Source organism: Vigna umbellata, chromosome 7 (assembly GCF_029865625.1).
Source record: "Vigna umbellata cultivar VRB3 chromosome 7, Vumbellata_1.0, whole genome shotgun sequence".
NCBI lineage: Eukaryota > Viridiplantae > Streptophyta > Magnoliopsida > Fabales > Fabaceae > Vigna > Vigna umbellata.
Genome location: NC_142171.1, coordinates 30,455 through 55,135, shown reverse-complemented (window position 1 = coordinate 55,135; position 24,681 = coordinate 30,455). Strand labels below are relative to the sequence as shown.

At 38.5% G+C, this 24,681-nt stretch overlaps 1 protein-coding gene across 1 annotated transcript; it reads right to left on the bottom strand.

Annotated features, from left to right (window-relative positions):
- Positions 1-16,634: 16,634 nt before the first annotated feature.
- LOC148194886 (uncharacterized) lies at positions 16,635-17,498 on the bottom strand. Its single transcript, XM_088094366.1, has one exon. The coding sequence runs from the start codon at positions 17,496-17,498 to the stop codon at positions 16,635-16,637; it is 864 nt and encodes a 287-aa protein (XP_087950492.1).
- Between the last annotated feature and the right edge of the window lie 7,183 nt (positions 17,499-24,681).

Here is a 24,681-nt window from a genome sequence, read left to right as displayed (position 1 = left end):
AACATGACTTGGATTTATGAACGATGAGTTGAAGACCAATTAGTTGGATTAGAAGACTCGACTTCACACCCGAAACATTTGATGTCTATTGTAGGACTGAGAAAACACTTGTTAATCCCATGGTGACCACAAGGAACATGATGAGCACCACGGTTGCAGAAGAAGCAGATAGCCAACCTAATCCGATAAAGATTATGAGAAACTTGCAAAGACAAATGAAAGAGATGTACAGAAAATATGAAGAAGAGTTGAAGACCCTTCGTGCTGAAAACACACATGTGTGTTAGGAACAAAGTGCCAAGAATTTTGTGTCGTTTGTACCAACTCAATCCATGCAAACTAAGTTGTGTGAGGAACCTTGCCAAATGGTACATGAGGGCAACTCAGGGGCTAGCAAGGATCATTCGTCCGTGGCAACTGTGAATATTGTCGGGGTGCTTGTAACACCATAATTTTCAAAGTGTTACGGGTTATTAAAAAATTGGTAAATTTCAAAATTTTATTATATCGCGAAAACAACCTCAACATTTGAACGTGTATAATTTATTCAAAACATAATAGTTTAAAAACACTGATCTAATAAAAATAATGAAGGAAATAAAACAACTCAAATTACATTGTCTTAAAGTTCAAAAGCAATAACTTAAAATAAAAATCTCAATTTTGTCTCTTATCATCTCTCGAATCTATCATACCTCAAACCTTATGGTTACCAGGAAACACCAATAATATGCTCCACCTTAACTAAGAAAACAACCTCAACCAAAAGTTATATCTAATAATTCAACATAATACTGGAATGAAGAAAATGATAGAGGACATGAATCTGAGGTTGCAAAATTTGATAGTTGACATGGTCGACATCAAGATTCAAATGTTAAATCAACCACCAACAGAATCACATCATGTTATTATATCTATTGATAGATATGATGACCCTCACGCTAATATGTTTATTATGTTTATTGATGGACATATAAATCTTACTAAAGGTGTTGTTGAACCAGTTAACAATGAAGCAGTAGAATAAACTACTTCAAGTGTAGATGTTTGCTCACAAGATATTATTATGGAGACTACTGATGATCTTGTTAACCATCCTAATGCACCTGATGATGCTAAAATTGAATGGAAGCCACATGCTCCACACATCAAGTTTGTTAATGTGAACAATTAAAATAAAGTTTTAGTGGTGATATTTGTTGACTTTGTTCTGGAACAAAAAGAAAGGTTGCTACAACAAGAAAATAAGTTATATTTAAATTCATTTGATAACATTGTTGATGAAAATTTAAAGATGCATGCATGTTTACTTTCTATTTTTAGCATAAATAAAAAAATTATTAAAATTTTAAAAATATTTGTTTTTACTAAAAATAAAAATTTTAAAATTAATAAAATTATACCAAGTGACTTGCACTTCAAAAAAATTAAAGAAAATAAATTTTGGCACATGGTCAAATTGAGCCAAAAGTCACAATTTTTCTTTCTCCTTAAAATAAGTTTATAAAGGACAATTTTTGAAATAAGTGTAGGGACACGAATAATAATTAGAATTTTTTTTTCTCTTTTTGGTTTTTGTTTTTCAATTTTTTTTATTTCCATAAAAAAATTATGATTTCTTTTTTAGAAAATTGAGAAAGTTTTAACTAAGAAACTATGGAAGACAATATTTGTAAGTTTGTCCAATGTGACTACACCCTAGTTGGATGCCTACTTGGTGAAGTTTTCACACAATGTCTCAAAAAATTCACCCAAAATATTTTATTGTTTTCAATAAAACATACTAACATTGGATTTTAGAATTTGATTTATTATCTAAAACTATCATAATCTTGAAATAGTAGTCATGTTGAACAAATTGTTAAAATGATAAGAAGCTAGCCTAATTAATTCATAATTATAAATTATTAATTGAGTTAATTTGAGAATTACTTGGTTGAGTATCTTGTGAAAGAGTTTTTAGCCTTGTGATTTTTAAGCCTAATTATGATGGATGGACCACCATGTGTCATTCAAAGTTTTCTTTTAAGTGATTTGTTCATGTTTTGTTTATACTTTAATATTTAGCTTGATTATTTTGTTTTGCAACTTATGCATGATTTGATATGATTGAGACATTTCTTGTTTTTAGTACTTGGCCAAATAAGTTCACTATGATATTAATCCATTGGTAGCTCCTTTGAGCCTTAACCTTTTTTTATTGTCTTAAGCCACTACAAAACCTTACAAAAAAAGACCATGTTTCCTTTTTACCTTAAGATGAAAGAAGAGGCTAATGGATTGTGTTAGGAGTGAGTGATGAATAAAGTGTGTGTCACCCACAAAATAATAAAAATGGAAAAAGGAAGAAAAGAGTTTCATGAAAAAAAAAAGAGGATGAGAGAAAAAAAATAATAAGAAAAAGTAAAAGTGAAAAACAAAATGTAGAAAAAGAAGGACACTTACCTTCTTAGGAAGAGTACAGAGAAAATAATATATTTATTTTTCAAAATCTTTGTTCCTTAATTCTTTCTATCCAATCTTTTTAAACCTTTATATCCTAAATGTTTCCTACCTTTGACTTGGTCATATATTACAATCTTTGAAAAGTTCTCATGATTTCTGAATGCATGTTTTCCAAAAGTATGTGAATATTAGAATTTTGTTAAGTTATGGTAGTGTTTACTTACATGAGTCTTTGAGTGAAAACACAAGTCTGAACACTTAAGAGAACATTGGTGAAAGAATATACATTTTAACTTGAGTGATCACTTTTATACTTGATTTTTTGGTAAATTCAAAATATTAACTCATGTGTTTAAAATAGACATTTTCCATTTGCATGATTCATGACAACTTGATTTAGAAAGTTGATTAGTGAAATCCTTTTCCTTTGGTTTAATGTTGATATAAATATTGATCCGGAATAGAGTTTTGAAATTACTAATTTTTGTCTAGAAGTGCAAAGGATAAGTGTGACGATTAACCCTCAGACTAAACGGTCTAAACAGTGTGAAGATCAGTGAGTCAAATTGAAACAAATTAACTTTGAAACCATCCCACTTAAATGTTAAATCATGACTAATCATGTTTGGATCGTAGTTAGACCAATCACAATCAATAACCCATAATAAAGTATATAAATATTGGTTTCAAGTAATGAGGTAGGTTATGCATTAACTACGCATTTGTTATCCATACAATCTCAACCAATATTGACATCAAAAGACCTTTAACCGGTACCAACAATCAACTTTTGACGAACATATCTTATATTTGTGAGTGATCAATATAAGTTTAACTAAAAGACTTGATGTTGCACCGAAACATTAAAATGAAAAAAAAAAAAACTTAAAAGTAATATGTGAATAAGTTAATTTACAAAACTTATAATAATACTTTAAAATTTTTATTGTAAGTTATACATGCGTTAATTTTACGATATAGAAAATTCAAATTATTTCTTCTATATTTTTCTCTCCTCCTTCTTATACTTCGTAAACAAAGTAGAAAATGATTCGGTCCTTAACTTAAACACAATTGACTTTAGTGTAAGGGACTTAAATTCAGTTGACTTTATTGCATTCAAAATTAGCTTTGATGAGTTTCCCTATACAATTAAAGTATAATAACAACTTTGTGGAATTAATTGCTTTAGATAACAATATACTATATTTTGGAAATAATTGGATTCTTCTAACCGTTTTTCTTTCGCGTTGGCACATGCTTTACTTTTCCAAACCTAACTCATTATTCAATCCTCTATTTGACCAACTTTCTCTTAACCAAACTAAAAAACTACTCCATCGCACTGACTTACTTTTAAATTTTTTTAATTATTTTTTTAAATTGATATTTTCTTAATTTTTAAAGAGTGTCAATCTATATATGACAAAAGCCTTTTGTTTCAACATTCAACAACTTCTGTTAACTGCCCTTCTTATTTTAGCGAAGCTATTAAATAGCCAAGATAGTGAATAATATATTAGAATATTGTGTTCCTTGCTTATGATTGATTAACTACTACCCTTTGGTTGTGTTTAGTAACTACTAGTTAGTAATCCTTTGAATTATTAAAAATAAGTTAGTGTAATGGTTTTGTTAAGCAGTGTCCTAAAGAATTCAAAATAAGTAGATTTTATTATTATTAGAATTTATATTAAAATGCATTGGAAATCAATTGGATATTTGGTTATTATCAATTTTCATTGAAATCATTCTATTTTGCAATCCCAATAAGTATTGGTTAACATTCATACATAATGCTACTAACGGGTATATTGTAACCTACATATACAATGAGTAAAATTATTTAAGCCTCCCGTTCTTAGAGAAGCTAAACATAAAACAAGATATAGGATAAAAAGTAATGAATACGATGGATAGAGATAAAAATAAATAGATAAATAAAGATTATTGTAAATATGAAAAGCTTTATGTATTTTAAAATTCCTATTACTGGCATAATTATATTTTGTCCTTTAATTTGGAAAATTCAATTTGGCGTGTAATTCTTATTTGATGTAATTAAAATTTTTAGTTTTTAAAAATATTCAGTTAGGTCTTTTTTTGTTTGATTGATTTTAATGGATTCGTACAAGTTACGTGTCATTTTGTAACATTTTTAATTTATTTTTTGTTTTTTTTTTTAAGTTTTTTTGTCACGTGTCAGGTCATTATCATGTCACATGACATCAGGTCATTATCATGTCACATGACAGTGACGATGTTACATGTCAGTGTCAATACCATATGAAAATATGTCTTGTATTCAATATAGTTTTAACTCAGTTTTGTCTTTTTTTTAAATGGAGCAATGTTGCTCATTTTAAAAATGGGACAAAATTAGTAGTTAAGCTTAATTATAATTTATATATACATTAAAAGAATTTTTTTAAAATTATACGTCAAATCATTCTACCTAAAGTATAACATTTTGCATAACCTATCATGGTGTTAATTCCTCTAAAATATTTCTCTTGATTAAATCTGACCGACCATTTTGTCTTTAATATTAAGAAGTGTTCTAATTAAGTCATTACACACATTATTTTCTATATGCATTACATTTATATGGTGTTTCACTTCTAACTTATGCCAATACAAAAATATATTTTTATTTACCTCTTCTTCCATATCTAAGTCATAATTGTCCTCTTCTTTGTTCTTCCAAAATTCACATTAACATTTTTTATATTTTCATAAATATCTAGTTAATGGAATGGAACAAACGTTCTTGGTATTCACTAACCACTTTTTTTTTTTAATTTGCGGTACAAGTGAGATTGATTTAGAAATCTATAGTACTAAAGATACATTTTCTTCTTTCCATGTTTCAAGTGTTCATATGATGTGTTATCTTAACAAACTAGCTCTATTATCCCTCACATTATAACCTCACAAGTTTTTCTATATCATTTTTTGGTTGTCTTGGAACAAATATCATAATGTCATGTATTTTTGCTTTGCACACAAATATGGTGGTAAGTTATAAATGATTAGAAAAACATATCCTGAACTATTATTGCTACTTATATTTTCATAGATCCATTCCATCAGTAGCTAGTCCAAGTTTAAATCCCTTGATTCATTTTCAAATCCAAAAAATTATTTATCAATGTTCTTCCATTAAAAAGAATAAAATAGATGATAAAGTAGTTTATCACATTTTTATCATTTGTATGGCATCTAAGATTTTTAGTATCATTCAGATTCACAAACATACACTTAACCTTTGAAATTATTGGAAGATACCAATCCGCCTTCGGAGAAGGACCTTTGATACATCCTAGGAGATGTGGAGAAGCAGATCCGTGAGATTGGAGGTGCAGGGAGGCTTGAACAGCTTGCGGAAACCAATGGAACAGTAGCATGGGCAGCTGCAGACTTGGAGTTTTGTGAGCAGATTGATGAAGAGTTTTGGATGTGAAGCAGCGGATGTTTGGAGTTTAAGGTGAATGGATATGGAGGCTAGCTTGGAGAGGTGATTCACAACTCAGAAGGCTTCCTAGAGTGGAAGGAAGTTGCAATGGAAATCAAGCTAAGAAGTGACTCTTGGAGAAGGAATTTGCTATGCATTTCAGCAGAAATTCTTTAATACAATCCAAAAGTGATTTACAAGCTTTTCCTATGAGATTTTATAGATTAATCTCAAGGCTCTAAGCACTCAACTTTCACGTGGCAGATCTGAACCCATGTGCTACATGTATAGCGTCTAAAACACGTGAAAATCAAGTTTTATGTGAAGAAAAACAATTACTCATGCAACCCCATAGAAGGATAAGTACACCCCTTTTGTATAGAAATGTCCTTTTTACCCTTCTCCATGTTTTGGCAGATTTGGCATATCTTCTTGTTCTCCAATTTTCCATCCAAAGATAGCAAATAGTACTTGACCTTGAGGAGAATATTCATCTTGGAGCTTTTTGGCCATTCCTCTTGTGATGGGTCCTATGGTGTTAGACCTTCTTGTATCAACCTTCCTTTATGATCTCCTCATTATTATCTTGTTAACCTTATAACGAACACACTTGGGACATTTTTTTTAACTCTACAAACTTTTTTCCATATAAAATATAATCACTAGGAGATGAATGAATCCTTTTATATTCCATACCAAATAGGTATCTTCTTTGGCACATACTTTTAATTAGGCAACATATTCCCTTTTGAAAGCCTTTCCTTCAGCAACTGAAGCAATCCTTATCAATCTATCCATTCTTTGTCTTCAAATTCATAAACTTTAACATTTCTGATAATCATGTGAAGTTAGTTAAATTAGGATATAATAAAGTCTCTTTATTGATACACATATTTTCATACACTGGTTTAGCAAAATATTTTTCTCTAACATCTCGAATCAGGTCATCCATTGTCAATTCAACAAACTCAGTTTGTCACACAATTGACAAGTGTAATGATTCACCATGCCATGTCCATGTTGTATATTTCTCGTAAATCCATGAAACAAAAGAGGTTCTTTGGTTTCATAAACATGTAATGTCCTCTCATTCAAACAATTCATATAAGGACACCTCATTCTTACTTCTTTGTCTATACTATCGATATTACATTGTGCGAATTGTAGAAATTCTTCTACCATTCTCTAATAGACATCATTTATATGTGTTGAATTGTGATCCATATTTATGTTTTGTACATATGTCAATGAAATTATGTTTTTTTTATGCATATCAATCTCTTCTTCTTTTTCTTCTTCCTTTATCGAAGGTTTAACCATATCTCATTCAAAAATATTCATTTTTAGTATAATTTAATAGTACATAAATTGTAATAATCATTTGTAATATTTTACAAAATTTTGACAGATGACACGAAGGAAAAGTGGTGACACAAAAGCTCCATAATCAAATGTGTATTGTAAGATCAACACAAATACAATAAACCAAAATTAAATAAAATATATGAATGTAGATTATAAATTATATATTAACTAATGAATAAAAAATTATTACTCCTCCTAAACGGTTGAACCAAACTATTCGAAATTCAATATTTTTGTTGTTGATACAACCTCTAATAGTTTTAATATAAAGTTTAAAAATGACATACATTTTCAAAGTTTGGAAGAGTATTGTTTCAGTAGAATTGTGTAGGCCGAGATACGTGCGCGATGAATCACCTCCGCTCCTTCCCGTGACACTATGGCCGTTGCGCCTCCTTCTTATAGAAAGCTCTTCGAGAGAAGATGGGCTGGGTACCTGCGATGGCACTCCGACGCTCAAGTCAGAAAAAAGGATCAATCTAACTATTCTTAGTTCAAAAGAAGAAGAAGATATTATTTTCTTTCCAAATTTATTTCTCCAGGGGAAAAAACCTCCTTTTCTTCATCTTCTCTTTGCATATTTATCTTAGTAATTAAGGTGAACCGTTTACCTTAAAATCCGGTTGGTTGAGGATCTGACCTGGAAAATATAACTGTTAAGTCGTGCTTAATACTGGATCAGTTAACTCCGTGATTCGCGGCGTTATAATCGGATACATTCAACCGTTCTCTCAGAATTAAGATGACCGCCCTTTTAGTTCGATCAACAGACGATCGTTAGATAACGATCGCTTACGATCGTTAGATAACGATCGCTTACGATCGTTAGATAACGATCGCTTGCGATGGTCGACGTCAAGGGTGGCGGAGGCCAGCCTAGGATGTTCCTAAATGATCTCTCCTTTTATTAAGTGGACGATCGGTTAAGGACGACCGTATGCTGTCGATTGGTTCAGGTAACCTGACCGTATGTTGTCGATTGGTTCAGGTAACCTATTAAGTGGACGATTGTTTAAGGACGACCGTATGCTGTCGATTGGTTCAGGTAACCTACCATACATAATGCCCCCCGAGTCCGAGTAGACGAGCATGGTTGGGTTTTGTGAGTTTACTGTAGGACGATAATTGTATCGTTATGGGAGAAGCGCTACGCACCGTTTTGGTGTCAGGTTTTAGGGTTTCCCGCCTCTGGGGTAAGTGAAAAGTCATGAAATCAAAGTCGTTAGATTGAATTGATCCTACGGCGTAGAGCGGTCTGTCTCCCTGGCTTCTTTAAGACAAAAGAGAATGAGAGGAGTCTGCCATTCTTGGTTCAAAAACGAAAAGTAGATTGCGCCGGTGACTGTTCTCCTGTTGGTGGTGTGGGTGGAATCTGCCTTCCTACATAATCGACGCTGTTGCCATACCAATCTGTCAGGTAAATCTTAACCCTTTCTCCATATTAGTGTGCTTACTGTCGATGATGGAAGAAAAGGGGCAGAGCGCTGGGGCTGACTTCCCGGGGCCGTCGTCGATGGCGGAATGTTCTAAAATCACCACTGTTCCTTGTGGTGAGAGCGCGTTTTTTTATGGAAACGTGTGGAGTGAAGGTTCAGAGGAGCGTGTAACGTTTTCGACTTGTGGTGGCGATTATGACTGGGCGGCGCGTGAAGTTAACAAATTTAGTAGTCTGTTTAGGAGTAGGGCAGTGTTAGCAGACTAGGTAGAAAATAGATGTATTTTGAGAACCCTAGGGTATAAATCATGTGTGAAATTGGTGGCTTGTCGGGAGGATGAAAGAGTGTTCCACGAGAGGGAGAATGGCTCCAACGAGTTCTTTTATTGTTACGCTTCACCGTTTTATGATCTGTACCTGAGATTGCCCTTCACAACCTTCCAAATGGATGTGTTGAGGACCCTAAATGTCGCGCCCAGTCAATTGCATCCCAACGGTTGGGGGTACATGCAGGCGTTTGCTATGCTATGTCGGGCCTTGGCGATTAGGCCGATTGTGGCCTTGTTTTTGTACTTTTTTAGGTGTCGACCGGTTGCGAAGAAGGGTTGGGTGTCGCTAATTTCCAAGCCGGGTAATGCTCTTTTAGAGCTTTATTTGCAGTCATATAGGGGCTTTAAAGATAAATTTTTTAAAGTGTCGATCCTCGACTCTGGGCGGAGGCACTTTTTTGATGGAGAGGGAAACCCCAAATTCCCACTATACTGGACGCAGGATCTGCTGAGGTTCACCTCGTGGGCCGAGGATAAAATGACGATCGAAGAGTTAGAGGCTCTGAATGTGTTGACGGCGTTGCCACGCCCCTTTTCTTCCCGTCGGCTCATAAATTGCCTTGAGCACGATGACGCCGATTCGAGGGTATTTGATATGTTTCTCTTCTTGTTATTTTTATCTGTTGCCTTGTTGTTGTTGACTGTTCTGGAGTGACCTTTGTTTCGCAGAGATAATGGGGAGAAAAGGAAGTGTCCGAAACTGGTTTCAAACCATCGACACCGAGAAGGTGGAAGATGACCGTCCAGGGTCTTCATCCAAACTTACGCAAGCCCAACCAACTGGTCCGGTTGTGCTATCGGTTTCGACTGATGAAGCAACGGTCGTCGAAGAGCAGCCATTGGTGCGAAAAAGGAGAGGCAAAGCGGTCGACACTAGTGGCGCTGTGTCGAAGAAGAGGAAGGAGACTGCAGATGAGATAGAGCGTCCCCTCCCTAAAGGCGTATGGGATCCCTCCTTCACCCTGAGTCATAAGGTCGAGTTTAATCTGGATAACTTGGAGAAGAGGGTGGTAGAGAATATGACCGAGCAACAAATGGCCGATGCCATGTTGGAAATGGTGAGTCGGACACAAATGCTAGCTTGGCACATTGCATATGCCTCTGATAGAGGTGTATTGCGGGTTGAGTTGGAGAAGGCGCGGACACAGTTGAAGGAACTTACTGAGGTTCACGCCATCTGCGACCAAAAGCAGAAACGGTCGGAGCAATTACTGAGAGAGGCTGAAGTGCTGCTGACTAATGCCCGGGCGACCGGCCTGGCTTTGAAAAAGGAGCGTGATCAAGTGTCGAGCGAGCTGGAACAGGCGAGGAAGATGGTGGCGGCGTTGACCAAGGAGAGGAATGATTTGCGGAAGGAGACGGTCGAGGACAAGGAGATAATGGAGGAAATGAAGGAAGCTATAGTGGTTGAACTTACCCGGGGCTTTCAGAAGGCTCTGAGGCAGGTCGTACATCTGCTTGAGGTGTCGACCGAGGGGATGGCGTTCGACGTACGTAAGGACGTGTATGAGGGTCAATTGAAGCCTCTAAGTGAAATTCCGGTAGATGCCTTTCTGGAGGCCGAAGAGGGTACAGATGAGGAGGCGATCGTTGCTGACGAGCCTAATGAGGGGACCGCCGTGGATGAACCGGCCGTGGAAACGGCCGGAGATGCTGTTGTCGGATCGCCTAACATTGTAATAGATTAGGGATCAGAATATTTATGTGTTTGAACGTATGGGTTGACTGTAACTTTATGATTCTGAATATTGAGCTTTTATACTATGTTGAATTTATGCTCGCGTTGTATGATAAGATTGTTGCCTGTTGACTTGAGTTATTCGCAGACAGGGTTTATGAGCGATCGTTATGAGCGATCGTTTAGCTCGAATGTGCTGGATGTTCGAGGGTGAACATCTACCAGGGGAGTGTATCCCATACTTAACTAGGTGTTCGAGGGAGAACATCTACAAGAGGGAGTGTATCCCATACGTAACTGGGTATTCGAGGGAGAACATCTACCAGTGTGGCGTGTATCCCATACGTAACTGGGTATTCGAGGGAGAACATCTACCAGTGCAAATTATATCCCAAGTCACCTAGGTACGGATGTGTTCTAGGGGAACTTGCATCCGGTCGAGCATTTGCTTTGAGTGTGTTGCTTGAGGGCGACTATGTAACATGTCGAATGAAATTAGGGGGTCTAAATCTGGGACTCGACAGATGAGAAAAGACAATGAAATAATAATAAAAAATATATCATTGTTTGGAATTGAGATGAATAATGTATCATGAATATAAAGGAATATCAACTAAAATAATATTTGAGGTGAGTAGCATTCCACGTGTTGGGAACAGGTTGTCCATTTAGGAGCTGGAGACGGTATGCCCCATTCATTAGGTCCTCAACGATGCGGAATGGTCCCTCCCAGTTGGCCGCTAACATTCCGTGTGCTCGATTTACTGTGGCTGCCCCCCGTTTTCGCCACACCAGATCGTCGTTTTTGAACGCTCGGGGTTTTACCTTAGTGTTATAGCGGCGGGAGAGCATTCTCTTTTGAGCTTCAACACGAACGATGGCGACTTCTCGACGCTCGGGCAGGGTGTCGAGATTCATCCGCAACTGTTCATCATTAATTGTTAGATTGGTGATGTGTCGTCGTAGCGAGGGCTCTCCGACCTCGACTGGGAGCATGACATCAGTGCCGTAAGTCAAGTTGAATGGAGTGTCCCCGGTGGAGCCGTGTGGGGTGCATCTGTACGCCCATAAGACTTCGGGTAGTTCTTCCACCCATAAACCTTTGGCTTCGCCGAGTCGTTTTCTCAATTCAATGAGTATAGCTTTATTCGCGGCCTCCGCTTGTCCGTTCGTTTTCGGATGTTCCACTGAGCTGGTTATGTGTTTAATGCCCAGATTGCTGAGAAATTCCTCTAACTTGTGCTCAACGAACTGTCGACCGTTGTCAGTGATGATCTTTTGTGGGAGACCAAATCGACAGATTAAATGCCAGATGAACTTCTGTACTCGTTGGGCGTTGATAATAGATAGGGGTTCGGCCTCGATCCACTTGGTGCAGTAATCGACGGCGACTAGGAGGAATTTGTTCTGTGCTTTGGCTAAGGGTAATGGTCTGACTATGTCGAGTCCCCATTGAGCGAACGGCCACGGAGAGATGATGCAATGTAACTCTTCGGGAGGGATGTGGGCAACTTGACCGTGGGCCTGGCAGGAGATACACTTTTTGACGAACGTCTCGCAATCTTGATCGATCGTTGGCCAGTAATATCTTGCGTGAAGAACGCGCGCTCTGAGCGTACGCTTGCCCGAATGAGAACCGCAGATTCCGGTGTGAAGTTCGCGCAAGACGTAGTCAGCTTCTTCCACTGTTATGCATTTCAATAGAGAGGTAGTGTGGCCGCGTCGATAGAGGTCGTCACCTATGTGCGATGCGCTTTGAATCACGCGCGATAATTTTTTCCCCTCGCTCCTACTTCATCATCAGATCCTTGACTTCCTGCTTCCAATCTGTCGTCGGTGTCGGAACATCGGTGGCGAAAGCCTCCACGACCGGGTGGTCGAGCGTCACTTTGATGATTGAAGACAGTTGTGCTCACTCCTTGGAGTGAGTTAATTTGGATAGGAGATCTGCTCTCATGTTCTGCTCCAGGGCTATATGGATAATGTCGACCTCAGTGAAATCCTGGAGTAGGGCGCTAGCTTTATGGAAATAACGCAGCAATTGATTATCTTTAACCTGGTACGTCCCGTTCATATGCCCGACCACCAATTATGAGTCCATTCGACACTTTAGACGAGCGACCGCGAGTTCCTTGGCCAGGGTTAAACCAGCAATCAAAGCTTCATACTCAGCTTGGTTGTTGCTGGATGGAAATCTAAATGTGATGGCCTGCTCCACGACTAGACCATTTGGTCCTTCCAGGAAGATACCAGCCCCTCCCCCCCTTTTGTCCAAGGAGCCGTCCACGTTGAGGAGCCACTTTGGTGTCGAATTGTCGGATACGGGTGTGAGCTCGGCTGCAAAATCTGCTAAGTGCTGACCCTTAATGGAGCTCCGAGGCTCGTAACGGAGTCCAAACTCTGAGAGTTCCACCGACCACGAGACCATCCGTCCGGCTAAATCAGGTTTGCGGAGGATCTTGGCGATCGGGTGATTAGTACGAACAACCACTTGATGACTTTGAAAGTAAGGTCGTAGTCGACGCGAGGCTGTGAGCAGGGCCAATGCCACCTTCTAAATTTGGGAGTATCGTTCTTCGGCTCCCTGCAATGTACGACTGACAATGTATATTAGCTTAAGGGAGGGGGTCTCCTGCACCAAAGCAACACTGACAGCGTGATGGGATGCTGCGATGTATAACTGCAAGTCGTATCCAGCGACCGGTCTCGCCATGATCGGAGGGCTGGTAACATGAATGTTGAGAGGGTCGCACCTCACACAAAAGTTGTTTGCAGAATTAATGCAGTATATTACTAGGAAGTGACTCCTAGGTCGTCTCTCAAGGACCAAATGTGGTTCGCGGCTTAGGTCAAACACGTAGTGGGGGGAGTTTGAAAGTGTTTTTGTGATTAGAACCGAACTAAATTAAAATTGGAAATTAAACACGACCGAACATAATTGAAAGCATTGAAATAAACTTAACAAAACATAAAGATTCAAACACAATTCAAACTGTAAAATTGCAACGCTTGAGCTAAAACATTAAATGCATAATTATGTCATCTATCCCACACATTCACCATTGAAAAGAAGAAAAAGCATTTCAACCCATAATGCAAAATATTCTAAGGCAAAATAAATGAAAGAAAATAAAACTTTTCTACTACCATTAACCGTGACCCTTGTGAATCTACCATAAGAAATTGAAATTGCAATTGCAATTGCCGTGACACCACTTCTTTTTTTCAATCACCGTGCAACTCAAATCAGCACCTACTCCAAGCCTAATCACCTCTTCATTCTCCAAGTAATAAAAGAAATGCATTGTTGCTACACTGTTGCCAACGTCCCATCATTCTCCCACCTAATCTACTTCTCATTTCATAAAAACAAAAACCATTCTCTTTTCTTCCAGCAGGGCCGTGACATGTGCAGCTTTTTGCTCCCATCAATCAGCACTTTTCCCTTAAAAGAAAATGAAGGCTAAATATGCTAAAAAGAAATCCCATCCAGACCGTGGCTGTCCCTGCACCGTGACACCTACGTGCTGCTACTTCCCTTCTCTTCCAACTCAACAACGTACACCAACTTTCTCTAAATTGAATCAGTGCTACTTTCCTAAAGAAAAATGAATCCCCCTCGGCTCATTCCAGCTCCGTGTGATTCTCCCATCCGTGACGCAACCCATCTAATCACCTTGTCACCACTTTGCTGGACATCAAAATGAATCAACACCTCTCCCTAATTTAAAAGAAAGAATAAATCCCTGGATGTGACCGTGTGCTTCCTTTCTTCAACATTAAACGACAACCAAACCAATTAAATGTGCAGTTGTGTGCTATCTCTCCAAAAATGAAATCAGCGTGCGTGGTGCTCCCCAAGACGTGACAACGTTCGCTTCAAAACCAAAATGAATGTACTGCACCGTGCTTGCTTATAAAGTAAAGAAATGAGAATGTGCTTCCTCTAGACGTGACATTGCTAGATTGAAATTCAAGAGTGGGGTGGCTTGTTGAATACCGTGCACACCAATGTTGCCCCTGGACGTGACTATGCTATCTGTAACGTGCAGCGCTGGACCATCTCATCTATGATTAACAGCAAAACGAAATCACAGTTGGAATCAAATCACTGTTGGAAGCAAAATTAAAGCATTCTCCACTGGAATCAAAATCAACCATTCATTTTCAATAATCATCACATCATTCACATTTTCCTTTCAAAATAAAAATGTTCCAGCCAAAAACAAGACTCGGTGAGGGTGGCGGCTGGACCATCCTTTATCCAGCCCTAGGCCGAGACACATCTCCCACACTGCTGGACTTTTAAAAGCTGCTGGACCACTTCCCTCCTACGTGTGCATTCTTTTCTTTTTTTCAGGTCATGACACCGTGCACACTAGATCTGCTTCACGTTCAGCTTCTTGGACGCGTGTGCTGCTGGGCCAATTGCCTTGTGCACCTACAAGCTTCTTCATGACACCACACTCCAAACGAATCCAGCCCATTGCTTTTTGAAGACGTGGCATGAGCCTTACTGGACCCCGTGGTCTTCTTTTCAAACTGAAGATATACAAGCTGCAACGTGCCTTTGTGCTTCTACCATTCTGCAACACACCATTTCAAAATTGAAAATCCAAAAGCTTCTCTTTTCCATGTGGATGTGAGCTTTCAACGTGGCAGCTACTCCCTCATGTGTGCCAACTCCTCTTTCATTCAAACAATTGCTTCTTTCCATTTTCACGTAAGCTTCAAAGTGGTGGCCCCTCTATTATGTGCTTCCTCCAAAACGTATTGCTTAAGGCCGTGAGTGCCTCCCAAGCTGTTGGATTCCTTGTTTAAGAGTGTTGGGAGGTTTTAGCATCGTCCAATGATCAATTCCAGCCACCACAATTACTAAACAGCAAGCAAACAATGCAAACAGATTAGAAATCACTCAAACAGTAAGCATTGGACTGACATAGGGGAGTAAAAAAAATACTGGGAACAGCACAGAACGAATTTGAACAAAATGAAAACTATACGTGAAAATAGACATCCATACGAAACTATGAAAAAAAATTGCATAGAAAACGGATAAGAATTGAACTCGAACGAAGACACACAAGTTGACACAACATTCACGCAGCACTGTGCGAAAATTGAAATGATTGAGATGCATTGGGCTCAATTGCCATTTCTCATTTAACCTTCAAATGTCCCAAATTGTATCTCCAAATTTTCCTTGTAAAATAATTAGCTCAGATAATTCAAATTAGTTAAAATAAGAATTTTCGATCAAATTTAGCACAATTAGGAAAAATAGGATAATACTGGATAATTAAGCACAATTCCCCGATTAATTCTAGCACAATAAAATAAGTGAAGTGAACAAAATATTGACTCATCAATGAACCCTAAGAACTTTCCAGCCGGCACTCCGAAGGTACATTTGGAAGGGTTTAGTCGCATGCCATACCTCCTGATCTGGAGGAACACTTCTGCCAAATCCTTTAGATGTTGCTCCATAGATTGGCTCCGGATAACCATGTCGTCGACGTAGACATCCATGCATCGTCCGATTTGATGATGGAAAACTCTATCCATGAGGCGTTGATATGTGGCGCCTGCATTCTTCAGGCTGAACGGCATTACCTCGTAACAGTAATTAGCGCGTTCGGTAATAAAACTTGTTTTGCTCTGATCTGGCTCGTACATGGGGATTTGGTTGTACCCCGAGTACGCATCGAGAAAACTGAGTACGACATGATTGGACGCTCCATCTACCAATCGATCGATGCTAGGCAAAGGATACGAATCCTTAGGGCACGCCTTGTTGAGGTCGGTGAAGTCCACACACATTCACCATTGACCGTTAGACTTTTTGACCATGACTACGTTCGACAACCACGTGGCGTAGGTGATCTCCCTGATGAACTGGGCGTTCCTCAGCTTCGTGACCTCAACCTAAATGGCATCACGTTTGTCCTCTCCGAAGCGTCGTTTCTTTTGCGCGACCGGGCGTGCCTCCCTGAAGATCGACAACTTATGTGCCATTACGCTGGGGTGGATCCCCGGCATATCGACGACCACCCACGCGAATAGGTCAGCATTGGTTCGGAGCATACGTGTCAGATCCTGTTTATCGTGTAGAACAAGGCTCCCACCGATGTTCGTGGTTTTGGACGCGTTCGCTCCCAGCGGGAAGGGTTTGATATCTCCTTGGGGATGGAGACGTTCGTCTATATTGGTTCTGGGGTCTAAGTCGATCGCCGCTGTTTCGGCTCCTCTTGCCCTCCGAGCTGGCAAGAATGGTATGACTTTAAGTCCTGCTACGTAACACTGGCGAGCCGTTCGTTGATCGGCCCTGACAGTACAGATGGTACCGCGCTCGGCGGGGAATTTCATGGCCAAGTGAGGGGTGGACACAATGGCTCCGAATGCATTCAAGCAAGGTCGGCCTATTAAAGCATTGTACGAAGTATTGGCCTCGACCAATAGGAACCTGACTCGAAGCTCTGGGGCATCCCGGCATTTTCCGAGTCGGGTTCGTAGGTCGAGGTACCCTCGTGTATCGACTCTATCCCCCGAGAAGCCTACAATTTGTTCGTTAAAAGGGGCTATTAGATCCTCGGATAAGTCCATCTTTTTGAAGGTGGACCAGTATAAGATGTTGACCGAACTACCCTGATCGACGAGGACCTTGCTGACATCGTATCGAGCTATTTCGACCGTGACGACCATAGGGTCATCATGATCAGGGTCGGGCGCGTGGAAATTTGCGTCAGTGAATGTGATATCGGGTATAGACCGAAGTTGCCGATCTACCATGTTAACCGACTTTAGGTGTCTCAAATGTCGCTTCCTGGCGGAAGCTGACGCCCCCCCTCCGGCGAAGCCACCGGATATGGTGTCGATTCGGCCTCGGACCGACCTCTCTCTCTCTGAACGCCTGGGTTGGCTGCGGGATCGCCTTCGGCGCCGGTCGTCCCTGGGAGGTGATCGTTCGGGACTTCGTCGGGAGGACTCCTTTCGGTGGGGAGTCGTCGCTCTGGTGGCTGTTCTTTCTTTGACATAGTTTTGGAGGTAACCTGCTCGGATGAGTCTTTCCAACTAAACTTTCACCATGTGACACTCTTCTGTATCATGGCCGTGGTTCATGTGCAGGCGACATGCCTTACTATTGTCCGGATTCTTCGGGGTGGCTTTTCGTCAAACGATTAGGAGTTCGACGTGCAAAGCCTCTTCGAGCACCTTTGTCCTAGGCGCGTTAAGAGATGTGTAACGATCGTACTTAGATATCCACCCTGTTTCTTTTCGGGTGGTCCATCTGCCTTAAAGTCATTGGCCGGTCGCTTTGGGGCCTTCTTAGCCTCCTGGTTTGAGTTGTCTTGTTGTTGCTTCTTCCTAGAATTTCTGAGGTCCTCAATTCGGATGAATTTCGCAATCGTAGATTGGAGCTCCTCCATAGATTTTGGAGGGTCAGCGTACAACTGTTCCGCAAAATACCCCGATGTTAAACACGAAGGGAGATTGCTGATAATGAAGGTATGGTTTACGTCTTTCACGCGCCTGGTCGTCTCGTTGTATCTTTGCATGAAAGCCTTTAGGGTTTCATCCTTCCCCTGCTTAGTATTTACGAGCTCAGCCGGAGTCATCTCCGGTCTTTTGTTAGTAGCGTACTGTTTCCGAAAAAGGGTCTCAACGGTGGCGAAGCAATCTACTGACCTTTGAGGGAGAGTACGGTACCACTCGAGTGCCTCATCTTTCAGGGATAATGAGAAAGCTCTGCAAATGACGGGGTCATTGTCCGTGTAGAATGCCATGGCATCAATAAAGTTGCGGAGATGGTTATCGGGATCGGTGGAGCCATCATACCGTTCTAGCATTGGGGGGGGGGGGGGGTTTCCGGCATATGAGCTTGCATGATGGCCTCCGTGAACGGAAGCAAATTAGTGAGGCGCACAGAAGTTGGCCCCTTCCTTCCTCCGCCGGCAGGTTCGGATGGTCCTCCATGGTGGCTTCCTTCATTATCATCTTGCCGGTTGGATGCCGACACTTCCAGCGGAGGACGTTGTGCCCTCAACGCTGCCAGCTCCGCGACTTGCTTGCCTTGAATCTCTTGCTGTTCCCTTATAGTTTGCGCCTGCGCCTCGATCTGTGTCTGCAGTTGCTTGATCAAATCGCGAGTGTTGCATATTTATCTTAGTAATTAAGGTGAACCGTTTACCTTAAAATCCGGTTGTTCAGGATCTGACCTGGAAAATATAACTGTTAAGTCGTGCTTAATACTGGGTCAGTTAACTCCGTGATTCGCGGCGTTATAATCGGATACATTCAACCGTTCTCTCAGGATTAAGATGACCGCCCTTTTAGTTCAATCAACAGACGATCGTTAGATAACGATCGCTTACGATCAATAGACGATCGTTAGATAACGATCGCTTGCGATGGTCGACGTCAAGGGTGGCAGAGGCCAGCCTAGGATGTTCCTAAACGATCGCTGCTTTTATTAAGTGGATGATCGTTTAAGGACGACCGTATGCTGTCGATTGGTTCAGGTAACCTACCATACAAGTATTACATAAAATAATGTATTAAATCTCAATAAAAAAAACTAAAGATATCTTAATGAACACGTATAACAAAATTTTCAGCATAACACTTAAAATACTAACTTTCCAAAGTCTTAGTATATTTATTAGAGGCCAAACACCCTTAAACTCTATTAATACATTAAACTAGCAATATTTATACTTATTCATTATTCAATATAATAAACATAATATAAATTAACTTTAAATTCTACATAACTAACTATTAACAAATATTAATTGTAAATAATAAAAAAATGGAATTGAAAATAATAATAACCTAGGAAAAATCAAGCACGTTGTAACACCCAATTATTCAATATAATAAACATAATATAAATTAACTTTAAATTCTACATAACTAACTATTAACAAATATTAATTGTAAATAATAAAAAAATGGAATTGAAAATAATAATAACCTAGGAAAAATCAAGCACGTTGTAACACCCGTTAAGATGTTACTAAAATACATATAACATTTTTTGTAATTTTAAAAACATTTATTTTGCACCAATAAAAAATAATATTGAAGATTAAGTTTTCATTTATTTCATCAAATAAATGTTTTACACTTCAAAATTTATTTAATAAATAAAACATGTATCATAGAGCTTCTTCGATGAGATTTACCTACGGTAAAACTACGTCAAGTCCATCACTTCCTGTTGCTCTCCCAGATACCACAACTGGAATCCATAGGTTAGTTCCTAAAGCCTCTCCGGGTTAGCTCCTAGATCTCCCTCAGGGTCAGGTCCAAAAGCCCCCACAGGATCAACTCCCAAAACCTCCTTAGGATCTACTCCTAGATGCCCCTCAGGGTCAACTCTCATTTCATAGTATATATTATTAACCAACCACATAACTTACACTCACATCATAAAAACATTACAATGAATATATAATTTAGAAGACACTGAAAGCCTCTAACCTAGCACACAATTGCAACAATTTTTAAATACAGAATTATCATCACCAATCTAAAATGGAGCAATCATATATGACATTTTTCTAACTACAGACCTCCAATAAAAAATCCCAACGATCAAACTAAAGAACCATATGTTATGAATAATCTGTCAAAATTTGAGTATGATTCAACGATGAATGAAGCATAAATTGTAGTTTTTTCGAAACTTCTCAGACTAGAAATATATTGTGGTGTCGAACGCCCAACACCTATTATACTAGCGCCCAACATCATTCTATAGCACCCAAAATGATTTCGTGACAGTGTCTTACTGTTATAGCGGCACCCAATAGTCCAAAATTGCGCCCAGCAAAATCACGTAACTTAAAGACACTACAAAACACATATCTTATGATTTTAAACATATTCTAACACTTTCTCTCAAGGTTCATGCACTCAAATAATTATATAATCCTCCAAATACCACTAAAAACTCTGAACGACATCAATACGACATCTCAAGGATTAGCCTATATTTTACTTTATCCCAAAATTATTATTGGCTTACAATTCTAAATTCTAAAAGACTATTAGTTTAAAACACTCTACCTATTTTGGTAAACCTCAAAATCTCCCACATTCACTAATACCTCAAACAAACCACAGTACATTCACTTCAACATAGAATGAATGCACTTTATTAATGTTATCAACAAAAATATATTTTAACATCCTACAAAGTATAAACACAATCATACTACAATAAATTCTTCTTTCATAATTTTATCAAGCTTTACTTTTAACACACATTTACTAAAACCATAAATATTCAAATAAGAAGAATTGTATTCATCTACACCATATATTTAATCGCTGACACATCTATTATATTATCATAGACTGATGAATCAAAACCTATTTCTTTGCACCTTATATTATCTAACATTTTCTTTCTTATAAAAGGTTTTGTACTTACAAAGATGAGTATACCCTAAGAAGATGAGCTCCACAAACTTCTTGAACCTTCAATGCATCAAGTATTTTCCCTCCCTCGTCTCGGTACTCGTCCTATAGGGATGAATGATGGTGTGCCTACAAAAGTCACTCTGACATCCAAGTTAGTCAGATACATCATATAATAATCAATGTTGTAAATGTGAACGTAAATTATTTACCTCGATGACTATACTATTTATAGGATAACTATGGGTTTGTGAGCCATCATCTATATGGGCCTAGATGGGCTAGTGACCCATTTACCTCATGAGTCATTTGTCTGATTTAGAATGTGCTAAGCTAAAGAATGTAAGACAAAGCAGGTTATAGCCATGAAGAAACATGTCGGCTTGTGGTCGTGCAGGAACATGCCAATTTATGGTTGGGTAGGAACAAGCTGGCATGTGACCGATTATCAATAAGTCAGCTTGTGGCCAGGTAGCATCGAGCCGACTTGTGGCCAGGTATAGTACATCAACCCCCAATCTTCTTATAATTGGAAGGCATGTGAAGATCTTCAGTAAAATAGTAGCTAGCTATCAATTTATGATACATGATACTAGTAGTAGTTACTCGATAGTCAAGTACCTGCAAGGCCAAGGAAGGTGGAGTACCTGCGAGGCCATGGAAGGTCAAGTACTTAGGAGGCCAAGGAAGGTCAAGTACTTAGGAGGCCAAGGAAGGTCAAACACCTACAAGGCCAAGTACCTATGAAGCTAAGGAAGGTTAATAACTTACAAGAATAAGGAAGGTCGAGTACTTGTGAGGCTAAGGAAGGCAAAACACCTTTAAGGCCAGAGATTAGATGAGCACCTTTGAGGCTAAGGAAGGTCGAATACATGCGAGGCCAAGGAATGCTGAGTACCTGTGAGGCCAAGGAATGCCAAGTAAGGCCACGGGAGATCGAGGACTTGTGAGGCCAAGGAAAGTCGAGTACTTGTGAAGCCAAGGGAGATCGAGGACTTGTGAGGCCAAGGAAAGTCGAGTACTTGTGAGGCCAAGGAAGGTCGAGCACCTTTAGGAATAGAGATTGATCGAGCACTTGTGAGGCCAAAAAGGCCAAGCACCTTTGAGGCTAGAGATTGGTCGAGCACCTTTAAGGCTAGAGATTGGTCGATCACCTTTAAGGCTAGAGATTGGTCGAGCACCTTTAAGGCAAGGAAGGTCGAGTACTTGCGAAGCCAAGAGAGGCTAAGCACCGGCGAGGCCAAGGAAGGTCGAGCACTTGCAAAGCCAAGAAAGCCTAAGTACTTGCAAGGCCTAGGAAGCTCGAGCACCTGCAAGGCCTAGGAAGCTCGAGCACCTGCAAGGCCAAGGAAGCTCCAGCACCTGTAAGGCCAAGGAAGGTCGATTACTTGCAAGGCTAATGAAGGTCGAGGATTGAACACAGCCAGAAGCTAGAGAGGTCAATGAAGGTAAAGGGTCGAACACAACCAAAAGCTAAAAGGGCACGACTTTAAGTTGGAAAGGATGGACGAGTAAGTCCCTGCATGCAGATAGTAGCATGACCATTACATAATTTTCAACATCTTCTCTCTTTTCTGCTTGAAGAAAATAATAGTAATGCCATCTTCCTCATCACCTTTATAAACACACTTAACCTTTTCTTTTTTCTCTAAACCAACTATTTTTCTGACAAAGGCTAATAAGTTTCTCATCTAAACCCTAAATTTCAAAAAATGTTGAAGCACATCCCGAATTCTAACTATTTAATTTTCTTGTTTGTGTCCATATACATACCTCTAAATCTCTCAACAAACACCAGTCCACAAAGTTTGACCAAGTTAACCTTTTTTCACTTCAAGCCTTTTGTCAAATTTAGCTATTGTTTCATATTATTTATCTTACCAAATTTATAATATTAAAATCACATATTCACAGTATTTATAAAACTTAAACAGTGCCAAAAACATTCTAAATAGGAATTGAGCCTAAAACCTACTCTAATAACAAACTTTAGCCAACTAAGCTACCACATCTTTTTATCATACCATCCACATAATAATTCAAATATAAACCTTCATCGATTTAATTTATTTAATCAATTTTAAAATATTTTTCCCATGTCTTATAACAACATTAGAGGCGAAAGTAATAGTAGGGGCTAGCAGAAAAGATAGAGACAAGTAAGAGAAACAATAACGAGATTGATAAGAATAGCAATATAGTTAGATTAGAGAGATTATGATAGTGGTATCAACGACGATAATGGTGACACAAAAAAAGGTACCAATTGAAAAATACACCACAATGGTGGTTTAGACTTGAGCATAAATGTTGGAGACAAAACAACAATTCTAGATTGAGATGAAGTAGCATAGTTAGTTGGAGACCAGACACGAAACAAAGTTGAGCACGAGAGAGGGAGAAAAGGAATCACAAAGAAAACATTCTCTACTTAGACATTTGACGAATGTCTTAGACAAATTGTCATTTAAAAACACATTTTATTTTTAAAAAAACTACGAATAAAAGGGAATAGAGAGACATATATTAAAATCTTATTTAATATCCACTAAGAAAATGGAATTACTAATGAAAAAATTTCATCAACAAATGTCAAAATCGATTGATAAAAATTAAAATTTATTGGTAAAATAAAATTATTAACGACTTATCAAAGGTCAAAAAATATATCAGTAAAATGTTCATCCAATTTTTTTACTAACGGATAAGAAAATCTGTTGGTAATTATCGATGACCAAAAATCCATTAGTAATTATTCGTTGATAAATTTCATTGATAAAAATCATAATTTGGTCTTCTTTCTCATTCTTCAATTTTTTTTCCTTCTTTTTTTCCTACTCTTCCTCTTTCCCCTCCTTGTCCTTCTCTTCATCCTTGTTCGTCGCTAGTCGCCATCCCTTCCTTTGCTGCAGTCATTGTCTCCACGACTGTTGTCGCCATCTTTGTGATTGTCTTCATCATCTTTGCAGTTTTGTCATTGTTATATCTCTTTCTTCTTCTTCTTCCATCAATAATAAATATTATAAATTATTGACAATAATGTAATGACGAGTCTTACGAATATCTTGATTGATGTTTCTATCAATAATTAAAATTCTAAAATATATTAATAAATTATTTTTTATCGACAAATTTGTTTCTATTTTCAAAATTCCATTAATAATCTAATATATGGTTGTACTGATCTAACTATCATTTTAATAAATGATATTTAAATCGATGACATAATAATTATGATTCTAGCCTAACTAAATTTTGTTACTAGATTGCATTTCCAAACATATATTTTAAGTTGAAAGTTCCTTAGCTAAAGACTTACAGTTTAGAAATTAAAAAGTGAAAAAATAGAATAACTAATTGATAAATGGTAATATTTTTATTCGTGATTGTTAACATAATCATAAATATAGTCTTTTGAAGCCTTCTTATTTATAATGATTGATGAAAGTTTGTTGTGATCTTCTATCATTTAACATCCACCAATTTTATCTTGCCTTTTATATTTTCACTTATTTTGTTTTATACTAATTACTTAATCAGGATCAAT